General features: G+C 46.9%; 1 protein-coding gene across 1 annotated transcript; it reads right to left on the bottom strand.

Annotated features, from left to right (window-relative positions):
• Positions 1-2,908: 2,908 nt before the first annotated feature.
• LOC112232062 (centrosomal protein of 89 kDa) lies at positions 2,909-13,890 on the bottom strand. Its single transcript, XM_042317279.1, has 6 exons — positions 13,837-13,890; positions 13,396-13,485; positions 12,395-12,595; positions 9,902-10,044; positions 7,221-7,271; positions 2,909-2,971 (listed from the first exon to the last, which is right to left on the bottom strand). Exons 1-6 carry the CDS (start codon positions 13,847-13,849, stop codon positions 2,909-2,911), a joined length of 561 nt encoding a protein of 186 aa, XP_042173213.1. The 5' UTR covers positions 13,850-13,890.
• Between the last annotated feature and the right edge of the window lie 2,091 nt (positions 13,891-15,981).

The following is a 15,981-nucleotide window of genomic DNA, read 5'->3' as shown; positions in this document are numbered from 1 at the left end:
ATTCTCTTGGTAGGTAATGCGGTCTACATTTGATTGTGAGGAATTCTAAATCAGGTGAACAGAAGGATTTGAGTTCCTGTATGTTTCCTTCATCACACCATGTCACGTTGGCCATAAGGCATACGCCCCCGCCCCTCTTCTTACCAGAGAGATGTTTGTTTCTGTCGGCGCGATGCGTGGAGAAACCCGCTGGCTGCACCGCTTCGGATTGCGTCTCTCAGTTAGCCATGTTTCCGTGAAGCAGAGAACGTTACAGTCTCTGATGTCCCTCTGGAATGCTACCCTTGCTCGGATTTCATCAACCTTGTTGTCAAGAGACTGGACATTGGCAAGAAGAATGCTGGGGAGTGGTGCACGATGTGCCCGTCTCCGGAGTCTGACCAGAAGACCGCTTCGTTTCCCTCTTTTTCTGAGTCGTTTTTTTTTTGGTCGCTGCATGTGATCCACTCGGTTACACTGGTTGTAAGGCAGAACACAGGATCCGCATCGCGAAAACATATTCTTGGTCGTACTGATGGTGAGTTGACGCTGATCTTATATTTAGTAGTTCTTCTCGGCTGTATGTAAAGAAACCTAAGATGACCTGGGGTACTAGTGTAAGAAATAACACGTAAAAAACAAAAAACTGCATAGTTTCCTAGGAACGCGAAGCGAGGCGGCCATCTCTGTCGGCGCCGGAAGTACATATTTCAACCAGAGCCTGGGTAGACCAGGCCTCTCTCTATCAGTTTAGTGTGACATAGCTGAGCCTATTTCAACCTGAGCCTGGGTAGACCAGGCCTCGAACAGTTTAGTGTGACACAGCAAAGCCGATTTCAACCAGAGCCTGGGTAGACCAGGCCTCGAACAGTTTAGTGGGACATAGCTGAGCCGATTTCAACCAGAGCCTGGGTAGACCAGGCCTCGAACAGTTTAGTGGGACAAAGCTGAGCCGATTTCAACCAGAGCCTGGGTAGACCAGGCCTCTCTCTATCAGTTTAGTGTGACATAGCTGAGCCTATTTCAACCTGAGCCTGGGTAGACCAAGCCTCGAACAATTTAGTGGGACATAGCTGAGCCTATTTCAACCAGAGCCTGGACAGACCAGGCCTCTCTCTATCAGTTTAGTGTGACATAGCTGAGCCTATTTCAACCAGAGCCTGGGTAGACCAGGCCTCGAACAGTTTACTGTGACATAGCTGAGCCGATTTCAACACCAGCCTGGGTAGACCAGGCCTTGAACAGTTTAGTGTGACATAGCTGAGCCTATTTCAACCAGAGCCTGGGTAGACCAGGCCTCGCTCTAACAGTTTAGTGTGACATAGCTGAGCCTATTTCAACCAGAGCCTGGGTAGACCAGGCCTCGCTCTATCAGTTTAGTGGGACATAGCTGAGTCTATTTCAACCAGAGCCTGGGTAGGAAGACCAGGCCTCTATCAGATTAGTGGGACATAGCTGAGTCTATTTCAACCAGAGCCTGGGTAGACCAGGCCTCGAACAGTTTAGTGGGACATAACTGAGCCGATTTCAACCAGAGCCTGGATAGACTTTCATTGGATGTCTTCACCCCACACTTTAATATACTGGCTGAACATGATGCATGTTCAATGGCTCTTAATCACTTTAATATACTGGCTGAACATGATGCATGTTCAATGGCTCTTAATCACTTTAATATACTGGCTGAGCATGATGCATGTTCAATGGCTCTTTATAACTCTCTTGTGTTTCTCTCTTAAATAGACCATAACACATTTAAAAAGCATAAAGATATTAAACAAGAGAATAACAGGGTGACACTAATACAAAACACGCAAAGAAACACGCACACACACACTCACTCTTACCTCCGAGGCCTGCAGGAGAGTATCTTTCTCAGTGAGCCGGTCTTCATAAGACAACAACAATGGAGATAAATACTTCATGTCCAGCTGGAAGACAGAAAGGATGAAAACAGACGTTAGAGTTTAGACACCCAGCGCTGGTTTCCAGGACACAGATTGAGCCTCATCCTGGACTGGAAACTCAATGGAGAATCTCAATCTGTGTCCGGGAACCGCCGTCCATAAAACTTTACTCAAACATTTTCAGAAATCCCAACAACGCAAAGCTAATTACTAAAGACTGTCAGAGGATCTCACAGGGAACATTAAATAGATATATAGACATGAGAAACAGAGAGAACACCCACTGTAGTGAGTACATCAGATATCAGGGGAGGAGAGAGTACTGAGTACATCAGATATCAGGGAGGAGAGAGACACACCCACTGTAGTGAGTACATCAGATATCAGGGGACACCCACTGTACTGAGTACATCAGATATCAGGGGAGGAGAGAGACAGAGAGAACACCCACTGTACTGAGTACATCAGATATCAGGGGAGGAGAGAGACAGAGAGAACACCCACTGTACTGAGTACATCAGATATCAGGGGAGGAGAGAGACAGAGAGAACACCCACTGTACTGAGTACATCAGATATCAGGGGAGGAGAGAGGAGAGAGAGAGGACACCCACTGTACTGAGTACATCAGATATCAGGGGAGGAGAGAGACAGAGAGAACACCCACTATAGTGAGTACATCAGATATCACGGGAGGAGAGAGACAGAGAGAACACCCACTGTACTGAGTACATCAGATATCAGGGAAGGAGAGAGAGAACACCCACTGTACTGAGTACATCAGATATCAGGGAGGAGAGAGACAGAGAGAACACCCACTGTAGTGAGTACACAGATATCAGGGGAGGAGAGAGAGAACACCCACTGTACTGAGTACATCAGATATCAGGGAAGGAGAGAGACAGAGAGAACACCCACTGTAGTGAGTACATCAGATATCAGGGAGGAGAGAGACAGAGAGAACACCATAAAGATATTAAACAAGAGAATAACAGGGTGACACAGTGACCTCCGAGGCCTACATCAGATATCAGTGAGCCGGTCTTCAGAAGACAACAACCATGGAGATGAATACTTCATGTCCAGCTGGAAGACAGAAAGGATGAAAACAGACGTTAGAGTTTAGACACCCAGCGCTGGTTTCCAGGACACACCCACTGTACTGAAACTACATCAGATATCAATCTGTGTCCGGGAGGACTCAAACAATTTCAGAAATCAACAACGCAAAGCTAATTACTAAAGACACCAGGGAACATGAAATAGATATATAGACATGAGAAACAGAGAGAACACCCACTGTAGTGAGTACATCAGATATCAGGGGAGGAGAGAGAGAACACCCACTGTACTGAGTACATCAGATATCAGGGGAGGAGAGAGACAGAGAGAACACCCACTGTACTGAGTACATCAGATATCAGGGGAGGAGAGAGACAGAGAGAACACCCACTGTACTGAGTACATCAGATATCAGGGGAGGAGAGAGACAGAGAGAACACCCACTATAGTGAGTACATCAGATATCAGGGGAGGAGAGAGACAGAGAGGACACCCACTGTACTGAGTACATCAGATATCAGGGGAGGAGAGAGACAGAGAGAACACCCACTGTACTGAGTACATCAGATATCAGGGGAGGAGAGAGAGAGAGACAGAGAGAACACCCACTGTACTGAGTACATCAGATATCAGGGAGGAGAGAGACAGAGAGAACACCCACTGTACTGAGTACATCAGATATCAGGGAGGAGAGAGACAGAGAGAACACCCACTGTACTGAGTACATCAGATATCAGGGGAGGAGAGAGAGAACACCCACTGAGTACATCAGATATCAGGGAGGAGAGAGACAGAGAGAACACCCACTGTAGTGAGTACATCAGATATCAGGGGAGGAGAGAGAGAACACCCACTGTACTGAGAGATATCAGGGAGAGAGAGACAGAGAACACCCACTGTAGTGAGTACATCAGATATCAGGGAGGAGAGAGACAGAGAGAACACCCACTGTACTGAGTACATCAGATATCAGGGGAGGAGAGAGACAGAGAGAACACCCACTGTACTGAGTACATCAGATATCAGGGGAGGAGAGAGACAGAGAGAACACCCACTGTACTGAGTACATCAGATATCAGGGAGGAGAGAGACAGAGAGAACACCCACTGTACTGAGTACATCAGATATCAGGGGAGGAGAGAGACAGAGAGAACACCCACTGTACTGAGTACATCAGATATCAGGGAGGAGAGAGACAGAGAGAACACCCACTGTACTGAGTACATCAGATATCAGGGGAGGAGAGAGACAGAGAGAACACCCACTGTACTGAGATACATCAGATATCACGGGAGGAGAGAGACAGAGAGAACACCCACTGTACTGAGTACATCAGATATCAGGGAGGAGAGAGAGAGAAACACCCACTGTAGAGACATCAGATATCAGGGAGGAGAGAGACAGAGAGAACACCCACTGTACTGAGTACATCAGATATCAGGGGAGGAGAGAGACAGAGAGAACACCCACTGTACTGAGTACATCAGATATCAGGGAGGAGAGAGACAGAGAGAACACCCACTGTACTGAGTACATCAGATATCAGGGGAGTAGACAGAGAGAACACCCACTGTACTGAGTACATCAGATATCAGGGAGGAGAGAGACAGAGAGAACACCCACTGTACTGAGTACATCAGATATCACGGGAGGAGAGAGACAGAGAGAACACCCACTGTACTGAGTACATCAGATATCAGGGGAGGAGAGAGACAGAGAGAACTGAGTACATCAGATATCACCCACTGTACTGAGTACATCAGATATCAGGGAGGAGAGAGACAGAGAGAACACCCACTGTACTGAGTACATCAGATATCAGGGGAGGAGAGAGACAGAGAGAACACCCACTGTACTGAGTACATCAGATATCAGGGAGGAGAGAGACAGAGAGAACACCCACTGTACTGAGTACATCAGATATCAGGGGAGGAGAGAGACAGAGAGAACACCCACTGTACTGAGTACATCAGATATCAGGGAGGAGAGAGACAGAGAGAACACCCACTGTAGTGAGTACATCAGATATCAGGGAGGAGAGAGACAGAGAGAACACCCACTGTACTGAGTACATCAGATATCAGGGAGGAGAGAGACAGAGAGAACACCCACTGTACTGAGTACATCAGATATCAGGGAGGAGAGGAGTGAGTACATCACAGGAGAGAACACCCACTGTACTGAGTACATCAGATATCAGTAGGAGAGAGACAGAGAGAACACCCACTCTGAGTACATCAGATATCAGGGGAGGAGAGAGACAGAGAGAACACCCACTGTACTGAGTACATCAGATATCAGAGGAGAGAGACAGAGAGAACACCCACTGTACTGAGTACATCAGATATCAGGGGAGGAGAGAGACAGAGAGAACACCCACTATAGTGAGTACATCAGATATCACGGGAGGAGAGAGACAGAGAGAACACCCACTGTAGTGAGTACATCAGATATCAGGGAAGGAGAGAGAGAACACCCACTGTACTGAGTACATCAGATATCAGGGGAGGAGAGAGGAGAGAGACAGAGAGAACACCTACTGTAGTGAGTACATCAGATATCAGGGGAGGAGAGAGACAGAGAGAACACCCACTGTAGTGAGTACATCAGATATCAGGGGAGAAGAGAGAGAAGGAAGAAGAGGGGAGGAGAGAGGAGAAGAGGGGAGGAGAGGAGAGAGGATAAAAGGGGAGGAGAGGAGAGGGGAGAAGAGGAGAGAGGAGAAGAGAGTCCCTGGCTTTGCTAATGTGACAGTTCTGACATCAGTGAAGAACAAACAACAGTTTAGGATATTAGAATTGCTGAGGATTGCTAAGGAACACTAAGGAACGCTAAGGATCGCTAAGGGCTCAGACATACCAATAGTGTTTTCTGGCCGAAAGTACTCAGCACCTTTGAACGTAATTTTCGAACCAAGAGCGCACCTATTATACATGTAGAGTCGCGTGAAAAATGTTGGCAGTCAGTTGTCTACAGTGAGCGGTCCCTAAAATACAGCGCTCTGAAATGATCGGCAGACAAATGCTAGATCCACATTCAGGGCGAAAAGTGCGAGACTTAAAATATTATATTCTTGTTAATCTAAATGCACTGTCCGATTTACAATACGCTTTACAGAGAAACCATGCCATGAGATTGTTTGAGGACGGCGCCCCACATCAAAATATTTTTCCACCGGCACAGGTTTCATAAATTCACAAAAGGCGATTTAAATATTAACTTAGTTTTGGAAATCTTCCTCTGGTTTGTCATCCAAAGGGTCCCAGCTACAACATGTAGTGTTCTTTTGTTAGATAAAATCGTTCTTTATATCCCAAAAGTCTGTTTAGTTGGCGCCATCGATTTTGAGTAATCCACTTGTTCAACATGCAGAAAAAGGAATCCATAAATCTACCGCTAAACTTAAAGCCCAGTTCCGATACGTAAGATGAGACAACGCGACGGTCTGAAGGAGTTTTAGAACAAAGTTTGCTTGATCTGAACGGTCCGGTTTTAAAACGTCTCATGTCGTCGGCTGGAGTTTCCGACATTCAACAGGTCACATACCTTTATCTAAAGTCTTGAGACGAGACGGATCCATTTAGACAATCAGAAGCCAGTGAACTAATGTTCTGCACACAGCCAAGCAGCTAGCTAGCTAACCAAACAGACATCTACCTACCTATTCTGCTGCAGATAGCTAGCCTAGCTTGCTGAAATTCATCTGACAAGTCATAAAGTCTACACTGTTACACGTATTTCATGATACTCGTTTGTTACAGTAACTTGCTATAACAAGTAGCAACTTTGTTTCATCACGTCGACGTAACGAGGAACCGTTATCGCGGAAATGGTCTCAACTGCACATCTTGTCTCCTTGATCCGAATGCCCCGTCTTTCGTCAGCTGTCGTACAACACAACATTCTAAAACTAGCTAGTTTTATCTATTCTCGTCTCATGTCGTCTGTGGTCTCTGAACTGGGCTTTAAGGATTGCTAAGGATAGCAATCAGTTCGCAAATTATGTTCAGAGGTGCTAAGTACTCTCGGCCAGCAAACGCTATTGGTGTGTCGAAGCCCTAAGGATCACCAGGGATAGCTAAGGATCGCCAGGGATAGCTAAGGATCGCCAGGGGTAGCTAAGGATCGCCAGGGGTAGCTAAGGATCCCTGAGGGTTGCTAAGGATCCCTGAGGGTTGCTAAGGATCGGGCTCATAATTCACTGGTATACATAGCAGAAGACAATGCCACTGTTTCTAGAGGAGGAATCCATGAGAATGTCTGAGTGACTGACCAGCCAGGGAGGAGCAGATCCTTTAAGTGGCAAGCCATGGGTCCTGGAGCTCTGAAAGACATGGAGAGAAAACATTACTACAGTACATCAATACATCCAGAACCACATTACTACAGTACATCAATACATCCAGAACCACATTACTGCAGTACATCAATACATCCAGAACCACATTACTACAGTACATCATTACATCCAGAACCACATTACTACAGTACATCATTACATCCAGAACCACATTACAGTACATCAATACATCCAGAACCACATTACACATCAATACATCCAGAACCACATTACTACAGTACATCATAACTATACATCCAGAACCACATTACTACAGTAACTACAGTACATCAATACATCCAGAACCACATTACTACAGTACATCAATACATCCAGAACCACATTACTACAGTACATCAATACATCCAGAACCACATTACTACAGTACATCAATACATCCAGAACCACATTACTACAGTACATCAATACATCCAGAACCACATTACTACAGTACATCAATACATCCAGAACCACATTACTACAATAACTACAGCACATCAATACATCCAGAACCACATTACTACGGTAACTACAGTACATCAATACATCCAGAACCACATTACTACAGTAACTACAGTACATCTATACATCCAGAACCACATTACTACAGTACATCAATACATCCAGAACCACATTACTACAGTAACTACAGTACATCTATACATCCAGAACCACATTACTACAGTACATCAATACATCCAGAACCACATTACTACAGTACATCAATACATCCAGAACCACATTACTACAGTACATCAATACATCCAGAACCACATTACTACAGTACATCAATACATCCAGAATCACATTACTACAATAACTACAGCACATCAATACATCCAGAACCACATTACTACGGTAACTACAGTACATCAATACATCCAGAACCACATTACTACAGTAACTACAATACATCTATACATCCAGAACCACATTACTACAGTACATCAATACATCCAGAACCACATTACATCTATACATCCAGAACCACATTACTACAGTAACTACAGTACATCAATACATCCAGAACCACATTACTACAGTAAATCTATACATCCAGAACCACATTACTACAGTAACTACAGTACATCAATACATCCAGAACCACATTACTACAGTACATCAATACATCCAGAACCACATTACTACAGTACATCAATACATCCAGAACCACATTACTACAGTAACTACAGTACGTCCAGAACCACATTACTACAGTAACTACAGTACATCTATACATCCAGAACCACATTACTACAGTACATCAATACATCCAGAACCACATTACTACAGTACATCTATACATCCAGAACCACATTACTACAGTAACTACAGTACATCAATACATCCAGAACCACATTACTACAGTAACTACAGTACATCTATACATCCAGAACCACATTACTACAGTACATCAATACATCCAGAACCACATTACTACAGTAACTACAGTACATCATTACATCCAGAACCACATTACTACAGTACATCAATACATCCAGAACCACATTACTACAGTAACTACAGTACATCAATACATCCAGAACCACATTACTACAGTACATCAATACATCCAGAACCACATTACTACAGTACATCAATACATCCAGAACCACATTACTACAGTAACTACAGTACATCATTACATCCAGAACCACATTACTACAGTACATCAATACATCCAGAACCACATTAGTACAGTAACTACAGTACATCAATACATCCAGAACCACATTACTACAGTACATCTATACATCCAGAACCACATTACTACAGTACATCAATACATCCAGAACCACATTACTACAGTAACTACAGTACATCTATACATCCAGAACCACATTACTACAGTACATCAATACATCCAGAACCACATTACTACAGTAACTACAGTACATCTATACATCCAGAACCACATTATAGTTAGGGTAGTTATAGTTAGGGTAGTTATAGTTACCTCTTCTTTGCCCAGGACTGTCTGGTAGTTATAGTTATGGTAGTTATAGTTATAGTTATGGTAGTTATAGTTAGGGTAGTTGTAGTTATAGTTTGGGTAGTTATAGTTAGGGTAGTTATAGTTAGGGTAGGTATAGTTATAGTTAGGGTAGTTATAGTTGGGGTAGGTATAGTTATAGTTAGGGTAGGTATTGTTAGGGTAGGTATAGTTAGGGTAGTTATAGTTAGGGTAGGTTTGTTAGGGTAGGTATAGTTATAGTTAGGGTAGTTATAGTTAGGGTAGGTACAGTTATAGTTAGGGTAGTTATAGTTAGGGTAGGTATAGTTATAGTTAGGGTAGGTATAGTTAGGGTAGTTATAGTTAGGGTAGTTATAGTTATAGTTAGGGTTGGTATAGTTAGGGTAGGTATAGTTAGGGTAGGTATAGTTAGGGTAGGTATAGTTATAGTTAGGGTAGGTATAGTTATAGTTATGGTAGGTATAGTTAGGGTAGTTATAGTTATAGTTATGGTAGGTATAGTTAGGGTAGTTATAGTTAGGGTAGTTATAGTTAGGGTAGTTATAGTTAGGGTAGGTATAGTTATAGTTAGGGTAGGTATAGTTAGGATAGTTATAGTAGGTATAGTTAGGGTAGTTATAGTTATAGTAGTTATAGTTACCTCTTCTTTGCCCAGGGGTCTGAAGCGTGTCTGGTAGCGGCTGAGCTCCACATTGAGGCGATGGACGGTCATCTTCAGGCTGTCGTTCTCGTCTACCACCTCCTGGGCTTGCTGCCTCAGACTCAGCAGCTCTGCCTGTTCACCTACAGGGGGAGCTACAGTCAGTGTCTGGTCCACACAGGAAGTACAATGCAGAACACGAGTCTATCCCGTCTCTCACAGCCCCCCGTCTCTCACAGCCCCCAGTCTCTCACAGCCCCCAGTCTCTCACAGCCCCATCTCTCACGGCCCCCAGCCTCTCACGGCCCCCAGCCTCTCACGGCCCCCAGCCTCCTCCCCCCCCCAGTCTCTCCCATCTCTCACAGCCCCCAGTCTCTCACGGCCCCCAGTCTCTCACAGCCCCCAGTCTCTCATGGCCCTCCAGTCTCTCACGGCCCCCAAGTCTCTCACGGCCCCCAGTCTCTCACGGCCCCCAGTTTCTCCCCTCCTCCCCTCCAGTCTCTCACGGCCCCAGTCTCTCCTCCCCTCCTGTCTCTCACGGCCCCCAGTCTCTCACGGCCCCCAGTTTCTCCCCTCCTCCCCTCCAGTCTCTCACGGCCCCAGTCTCTCACCTCCTTCCCTCCTGTCTCTCCTCCCCTCCTGTCTCTCACAGCCCCCAGTCTGTCACGGGCCCCAGTCTCTCACAGCCCCCAGTCTCTCACCTCCTCCCCCAGTCTCTCCCCTCCTCCCCCACAGTCTCTCCCGTCTCTCACGGACCCCAGTCTCTCACGGACCCCAGTCTCTCATGGACCCCAGTCTCTCACGGACCCCAGTCTCTCACGGATCCCAGTCTCTCACGGACCCCAGTCTCTCACAACCCCCAGTCTCACACAGCCCCCCCAGTCTCTCCCCTCCTCCCTCTCACGGCCCCAGTCTCTCCCCTACTGTCTCTCACGGCCCCCAGTCTCTCACGGCCCCCAGTCTCTCCAGTCTCTCACGGCCCCACGTCTCTCACGGCCCCACGTCTCTCACGGCCCCACGTCTCTCACGGCCCCCGTCTCTCACGACCCCCCTCTCCTGTCTCTCACGGCCCCCAGTCTCTCCTGTCTCTCACGGCCCCCAGTCTCTCCTGTCTCTCACGGCCCCCAGTCTCTCCTGTCTCTCACGGCCCCCAGTCTCTCCTGTCTCTCACGGCCCCCAGTCTCTCACGGCCCCACGTCTCTCACGGCCCCCGTCTCTCACGACCCCCTCTCTCTCACGACCCCCCTGTCTCTCTCTCACGGCCCCCAGTCTCTCCTGTCTCTCACGGCCCCCAGTCTCTCCTGTCTCTCACGGCCCCCAGTCTCTCCTGTCTCTCACGACCCCCCCCGTCTCTCACGGCCCCCAGTCTCTCCTGTCTCTCACGACCCCCCCTCTCTCTCACGACCCCCCGTCTCTCACGGCCCCCAGTCTCTCCTGTCTCTCACGACCCCCCCCCAGTCTTTCCTGTCTCTCACGACCCCCGTCTCTCACGGCCCCCAGTCTCTCCTGTCTCTCACGGCCTCCTGTCTCTCACGACCCCCCTCCTGTCTCTCACGGCCCCCAGTCTCTCCCGTCTCTCACGGCCCCTCTCTCCGTCTCTCACGGCCCCCAGTCTCTCCTGTCTCTCACGGCCCCCTCTCCCGTCTCTCACGGCCCCAGTCTCTCCTGTCTCTCACGGCCCCCAGTCTCTCACGGCCCCCAGTCTCTCACGGCCCCCAGTCTCTCCTGTCTCTCACGGCCCCCAGTCTCTCCTGTCTCTCACACTGCTGGCCCCCAGTCTCTCCTGTCTCTCACGGCCCCCAGTCTCTCCTGTCTCTCACGGCCCCCAGTCTCTCCTGTCTCTCACGGCCCCCAGTCTCTCCTGTCTCTCACAGACAGGCCCCCAGTCTCTCCTGTCTCTCACGGCCCCCAGTCTCTCCTGTCTCTCACGGCCCCCAGTCTCTCCTGTCTCTCACGGCCCCCAGACAGTCTCTCCTGTCTCTCACGGCCCCCAGTCTCTCCTGTCTCTCACAGCCCCCAGTCTCTCCTGTCTCTCACGGCCCCCAGTCTCTCCTGTCTCTCACGGCCCCCAGTCTCTCCTGTCTCTCACGGCCCCCAGTCTCTCCTGTCTCTCACGGCCCCCAGTCTCTCCTGTCTCTCACGGCCCCCAGTCTCTCCTGTCTCTCACGACAGAGACCACCAGTCTTTCCTGTGTCTCACGGCCCCCAGTCTCTCCTGTCTCTCACGGCCCCCAGTCTCTCCTGTCTCTCACGGCCCCCAGCCTCTCCTGTCTCTCACAGCCCCCAGTCTCTCCTGTCTCTCACGGCCCCCAGTCTCTCCTGTCTCTCACAGCCCCCCGTCTCTCACGGCCCCCAGTCTCTCCTGAGACTCTCACGACAGCCCCCGTCTCTCACGACAGAGACACCCCAGGGTTTTTCTCTTCTTGTCCCCCCCTTCCACCCCTACCTTAGGTCCTCTCCCCTCTTCCCCCTCACCCCCCAGTATCCACCCCACCTGCTGTAGGGACAGGGACCTTGCTGAGTTCCCGCTCCAGACTCTGGACCCTCTGGTGGCTCCTCTGCAGTTGCAGGCTCTGTTCAGTACACCTCTGCTCCAGCACCCTCCTGTCTGCCCCCAGGGCCTGGTTCTGCTCTGTTAAAGACCGAACCATCTCCTTCTGCATGTCCAGAACCTCTCTGTAGGCACTGCTGGCCTCTGAGTGTGGCAAGGTGTATGGCACAGCACAGCAAGACACAACACACACAGACAGAGAAACACAGACAGACACACAATGACACACAGACAGAGACACACAGACAAAGAAACACAGACAGAGACACACAGACAGAGACACACACACAGAGACACACAGACAGAGACACACAGACAGAGACACACAGACAGAGACACACAGACAGAGACACAGACAGAGACACACAGACAGACACACAGACAGAGACAGCAAGCAAAGAGGAAAAGGAAAGAAATAGAGTTGATGAGAACATAAATACTGTGAGGTCCAGACAACACAGATATATAATAATACTGTGAGGTCCAGACAACACAGATATATAATAATACTGTGAGGTCCAGACAACACAGATATATAATACTGTGAGGTCCAGACAACTACGGATATATAATACTGTGAGGTCCAGACAAATACAGATATATAATAATACTGTGAGGTCCTGACAACACAGTTATATAATACTGTGAGGTCCAGACAACACAGTTATATAATACTGTGAGGTCCAGACAACACAGATATATAATAATACTGTGAGGTCCAGACAACACAGATATATAATACTGTGAGGTCCAGACAACACAGTTATATAATAATACTGTGTGTCCTGACCGTCTCTAAGGACGACTGTGTCCTGACTGACTAAGGACGACTGTGTCCTGGCTGACTAAGGATGACTGTGTCCTGGCTGACTAAGGATGAGTGTGTCCTGCACGACTGACTAAGGATGACTGTGTCCTGGCTGACTCTAAGGACGACTGTCTACCTGATGGTCCATCTCTCCTGCTTCCTGAACTCTTGGTCTTCTGGGCTGAAGACCTCTTCTGAGATGCACGGAAGCTTTCTTCTGTCAGATCTGAGAGAATAAGTAGTTTAGGTGTACACACAGAGTCAGTGTAATTCCTCTCATCACCTCCCTCTGAAACATACAACTACTGGCAATTAGAAAGACAAAGAGAGGGGAGAGAAAGAGAGTGGATAGAGAGAGAGGAGAGAAAGAGAGAGAGAGGGGAGAGAGAGAGATAATAGCTGCCCTCACAGTGTTAGACTGTAGGCTGATCTCGACTAGGTGATAGACTGTAGGCTGATCTAGGCTAGGTGATAGAGAGCTGGTATGGAGAGGATGGGAATTATAATCCTACCATTTGGCAAATGAAATGGGAGTGTTTTTATAGGCGGTCTCACTGGACCAAAGACAAGTCCTTACCTGGGGAAGGCATGCTTCTACGAGACCAAGACGAAGGCCTCAGTTCGGACGGTGTGGCCTGGGAGAGAGAGGGTTTGTAAGAGGGACCATGAGAGAAAGAAAGAGAGAGAGATAAAGAGCGAGAGAGATATGAATGCACAGTCCAACTCTAGTCCTCAATTACCCCCAAAAGCCCAACTCCAGTACTCCCAATACGACCAGGATGGGTTGATAATAATATGACCAGGATGGGTTGATAATATGACCAGGATGGGTTGATAATATGACCAGGATGGGTTGATGATAATATGACCAGGATGGGTTGATGATAATATGACCAGGATGGGTTGATGATAATATGACCAGGATGGGTTGATGATAATATGACCAGGATGGGTTGATGATAATATGACCAGTATGGGTTGATGATAATATGACCAGTATGGGTTGATAATAATATGACCAGGACGGGTTGATAATAATATGACCAGGACGGGTTGATAATAATATGACCAGGACGGGTTGATAATAATATGACCAGGACGGGTTGATAATAATATGACCAGGACGGGTTGATAATAATATGACCAGGACGGTTTGATAATAATATGACCAGGATGGGTTGATAATAATATGACCAGGATGGGTTGATAATAATATGACCAGGATGGGTTTATTATATGGCCTGGATGGGTTGATTATATGACCAGGATGGGTTGATAATAATGTTACCAGGATGGGTTGATAACAGGACCAGGATGGGTTGTTAATATGACCAGGATGGGTTGATAACAATATGACCAGGGTGGGTTGATAATATGACCAGGATGGGTTGATAATATGACCAGGATGGGTTGATAATAACATGACCAGGATGGGTTGATAATAATATGACCAGGATTGGTTGATAATATGGGTTGATAATGTGACCAGGATGGGTTGATAATGTGACCAGGATGGGTTAATAATAATATGACCAGGATGGGTTGATAATATGGGTTGATAATGTGACCAGGATGGGTTGATAATGTGACCAGGATGGGTTAATAATAATATGACCAGGATGGGTTGATAACAATATGACCAGGATGGGTTGATTATATGACCAGGATGGGTTGATTATATGACCAGGATGGGTTGATAATATGACCAGGATGGGTTGATTATATGACCAGGACAGGTTGATAATATGAGCAGGATGGATTGATAATAATATGACCAGGATGGGTTGATTATATGGCCTGGATGGGTTGATTATATGACCAGGATGGGTTGATTATATGACCAGGATGGGTTGATTATATGACCAGGATGGGTTGATAATATGACCAGGATGGGTTGATAATATGACCAGGATGGGTTGATAATATAACCAGGATGGGTTGATTATATAACCAGGATGGGTTGATAATAGGACCAGGATGGGTTGATTATAGGACCAGGATGGGTTGATTATATGACCAGGATGGGTTGATTATATGACCAGGACGGGTTCATAATATGAGCAGGATGGATTGATAATAATATGACCAGGATGGGTTTATTATATGGCCTGGATGGGTTGATTATATGACCAGGATGGGTTGATAATAATGTTACCAGGATGGGTTGATAACAGGACCAGGATGGGTTGATAATATGACCAGGATGGGTTGATAATATAACCAGGATGGGTTGATAATATGACCAGGATGGGTTGATAATATGACCAGGATGGGTTGATAATATGACCAGGATGGGTTGATAATATAACCAGGATGGGTTGATAATATGACCAGGATGGGTTGATAATATGACCAGGATGGGTTGATAATATGACCAGGATGGGTTGATAATATAACCAGGATGGGTTGATAATATAACCAGGATGGGTTGATAATATGACCAGGATGGGTTGATTATATGGCCTGGATGGGTTGATTATATGACCAGGATGGGTTGATTATATGACCAGGATGGGTTGATAATATGACCAGGATGGGTTGATTATATGACCAGGACAGGTTGATAATATGAGCAGGATGGATTGATAATAATATGACCAGGATGGGTTGATTATATGGCCTGGATGGGTTGATTATATGACCAGGATGGGTTGATTATATGACCAGGATGGGTTGATTATATGACCAGGATGGGTTGATAATATGACCAGGGTGGGTTGAT

The sequence above is a fragment of the Oncorhynchus tshawytscha genome, unplaced genomic scaffold, assembly GCF_018296145.1.
Source record: "Oncorhynchus tshawytscha isolate Ot180627B unplaced genomic scaffold, Otsh_v2.0 Un_contig_2312_pilon_pilon, whole genome shotgun sequence".
NCBI lineage: Eukaryota > Metazoa > Chordata > Actinopteri > Salmoniformes > Salmonidae > Oncorhynchus > Oncorhynchus tshawytscha.
The sequence above is the reverse complement of the archived record's forward strand: the minus strand, read 5'-3'. Positions and strand labels throughout refer to the sequence as shown.

Bases quoted from the DNA above. Each gene is read 5' to 3' on its own strand.
- LOC112232062 (XM_042317279.1), bottom strand. The intron at 7,272-9,901 runs GTAACTATAACT...CATGTCTTTCAG, and splicing joins GACCCCTGGGCAAAGAAGAG to AGCTCCAGGACCCATGGCTT. The intron at 2,972-7,220 runs GTCAGTCACTCA...TCTGTCTTCCAG, and splicing joins GATCTGCTCCTCCCTGGCTG to CTGGACATGAAGTATTCATC.